Here is a 3,036-nt window from a genome sequence, read left to right as displayed (position 1 = left end):
TTCTTGAATATATTTATTTAGCTTTCGTTAATTTAGAATGAATGTGAAAGTAATTTTCTAATTTTGTAAGTTTTCATGATGATTTAGGTAGAAAAAAACATCATGAAAAGGGACTCTCGAAGGCACTTCCATTCCCATCCATAATATCTAGAATATGTTTAGGAGAGGCTGAAGTCCATGTACATCACAGAGAAGAGATTTTTATTTCTTTTGTAAACCCCAACAAAGCACCTTTTGGAAGCCCCGCCTAAGTTCTCTGGTCCTAAGTGCATATACCATAGGATTGAGTGAAGGAGGGATGATATTGTGCATCACATTGAGCAAAACTGGGATGAAGTTGGCCTTGGTCTCTGCCAAGTGAGTTATTGAAATCACTACCACGACAGTGTAGAAGAAGAGGATGAGGATGAGGTGGGAGCTACAAGTGTTCAGAGCCTTCGAAACAGCTTCAGCTGAATTGAGTCTGAGAACAGAGCGCAGAATCAAAGTATATGACAATATTATGAGACCCAGGTCACTCCCCATTCCAAGCCATGCCAGGATTAACTGGCAAATGCTATTCGGCCTCCTGTCATCACAAGCCAGGCTTGTGACTCCAAGGTTAGAGCACAGGCAATGATCAATTTCATTTCTCAAACAATAATTCCTCTGGGCTGCAAGCACAGGCACTGGAATAACACCCAAGCCATTTCTCAGCACCATAAACAGTGTGGCTTTTAAGATCAAGGAATTGGTAATTATTGATGAATAGCGGAGAGGATAGCAAATAGCTACATATCTATCGAAAGCCATGCAGAGGAAGATACCAGACTCCATGCCTACAAAGCAGTGAATGGCATACATCTGAGCAAAACACTCAGGAAGGCTAATGACCTTGGCATCAAACCAGAAGATGGCCAGGATCTTAGGCATGATGGTGGTGGCAAGGCCCATGTCCACCACAGAGAGGATGCCCAAGAAAAGGTACATGGGCTGCTTCAGGGAAGGGTCCTGAGAGATGATGAGGAGAATGACCACGTTTGTCCCTATTGCTGAGAGATAAAGCAGGCTCAATGGTAGGGAAAGCCAGTGCTGCCAGCTGTGGATGCCCGGGAATCCCAGAAGGATGAACTCAGACACCTGGAAGTTGGAACTATTGAAGTCTTTGAGAGATTCAGACATTTTCCTGTGAGGAAAAGAAAAGACGGGGTCCTTAACACTGCTTTCTCTGAGCATAAGTATCATTAAGTGGTGTTTATCTCTTATACTAAAAGATTCCTTTAGCTTTTAAATGAAAATAAATTTGTTGCTATTTTTTACAGCATAGAAAGAAATATTTATGGAAAAAAAACAGTTTGTTTCCTATCTGTTATGTAAAGGTTGGTAGTGCTAAGGAGTACAAACCCAGCCTTATCTGTGCCAGGCAATCATTCCACCACTGCACTATCCTTCCATCTGCCTTCCCTTCAATAGCTGGAGAGTTACTATAACTAGTTATTTTAATGAGACTTTATTTCTTTTTTTTAAAAAGGAACTGTTTAAGTAATTCAAAAATATTGTAACTATAAGTATCTACTCACGAAGTACAATACAGTACACAGTTACACAAAGGAAATTCAAGAAAAGCCTCTTTGAAAAACATTTGAAGGAGTCTTTTATTGCTCTTTGTTAAATAACCTTCCCTTCACTTGGCCCTTTAGCAGTGTACAATCAATTCTTCGCATGCATGCTGACATACAAGAGCTCCGTGTTAGCTGACAATGCTGCTACTCACAGCAAAGGAAAAAACAGAGGTGCAGCACTGTTAGAAGATGAGTTTGTATTTTATGTGACTGTAAAATAGGGATATAAAAATAAGGTGTTGGGGCATCATTAAAACATGGCAAATGGTTGTTTTGTTTGTAATTCTACAGTAAAAATGGTATTCTAGTACTGAGTGGATTTTCTTTATTTGTAGTAACAGCATATATGTTCTCTTCAGAGTTGTTCTAAATATATAGAAGCACTCCATTAAGCCCCATAGTTAATCATTAATACACATGGTTTTCTCCATGCTATTTTAACAAAGAATCATGTCAATTTGAAAGACATTGAATTCAGAGTGTCTGCTAACTCCTTCTGTCAGGAAGGCAAGAGATCATACTGCATCTATACAATATAAATAGATTCCTTACAGTACGTTTTCATTGGAACTGTTGCCAGAAAAACTCACAGGAAGTAATTCTTTCCTTTTATCAACCCTTATTTCTCATGATATATTTTGAGCCTCGGTTTACTTCTCCAATCCTCAGTGGAAATAATAAACAGATGGTCACTTCCATTGCCTCAATTTTAATTAAATTAACTCAGACTATGAAAAAGTGAAAGTTCAGTGAAATGAGTATGATTGGCCTTGTAATGCCTAATTGACAGTTCGCCTTTTATTTCATAACTTGAATAAACAAAAGGTATGCAACTGAATTCAACTATGTAATTGCTTTAGTTTGCTTATTTAGTCTTCAAAAATACCTTTGGCCTTTTTTACTCTAGGTTGAATAATAAAAAGTCCATTAATGTTTTAAAAAGTAAATAAAATTATGTTTTACCCTTCTGAATCATTTCAATGAATTGTCTCTAAATTTAAAAAAATCTTTGTTATTTATAAGTATATTCATCCATTCAAATACTATGCTATTGAGTACAATGAGATGGATACTGTGAGCTTGCATTATAAGTTTGTAAGTGAATATATGTCATCTGGTCTCAAAAATATGTACTATTGAAAGAATAATAGCAAAATAAAAGTTGAATTTGAAGAAAATAAAAAAAAGATTCTTCTTATTTAATAGGCAGTTAAGCATTTCACATACTTTATAAAACCACATCTTTATTCAAAAAGCAAAAGCACAGAATTATTATTAAGGACACATTTCTTATATTGAAACACTTAAGAGTATTAGTTAACATTATTAATTTTGATGTCATAAATCTTGTTCTTGGAAAATGGAGCTAGGGGTTCTAGTTGACTGGAAAGTCAACTACACAGTGTTCAGTTTATGCAAGTGTACATACTGAAGA

The 3,036-nt window shown here is 36.1% G+C and overlaps 1 protein-coding gene across 1 annotated transcript; it reads right to left on the bottom strand.

Moving 5' to 3' along the window:
- Positions 1-201: 201 nt before the first annotated feature.
- Positions 202-1,161, bottom strand: LOC116894109 (olfactory receptor 56B1-like). The gene has a single exon (XM_032895828.1). It carries the CDS (start codon positions 1,159-1,161, stop codon positions 202-204), a length of 960 nt encoding a protein of 319 aa, XP_032751719.1.
- Positions 1,162-3,036: the final 1,875 nt, after the last annotated feature.

This window comes from Rattus rattus, chromosome 2 (assembly GCF_011064425.1).
Source record: "Rattus rattus isolate New Zealand chromosome 2, Rrattus_CSIRO_v1, whole genome shotgun sequence".
Lineage (NCBI taxonomy): Eukaryota > Metazoa > Chordata > Mammalia > Rodentia > Muridae > Rattus > Rattus rattus.
Note: the sequence above shows the minus strand (reverse complement) of the source record. Positions and strands in the feature narration are given on the sequence as shown.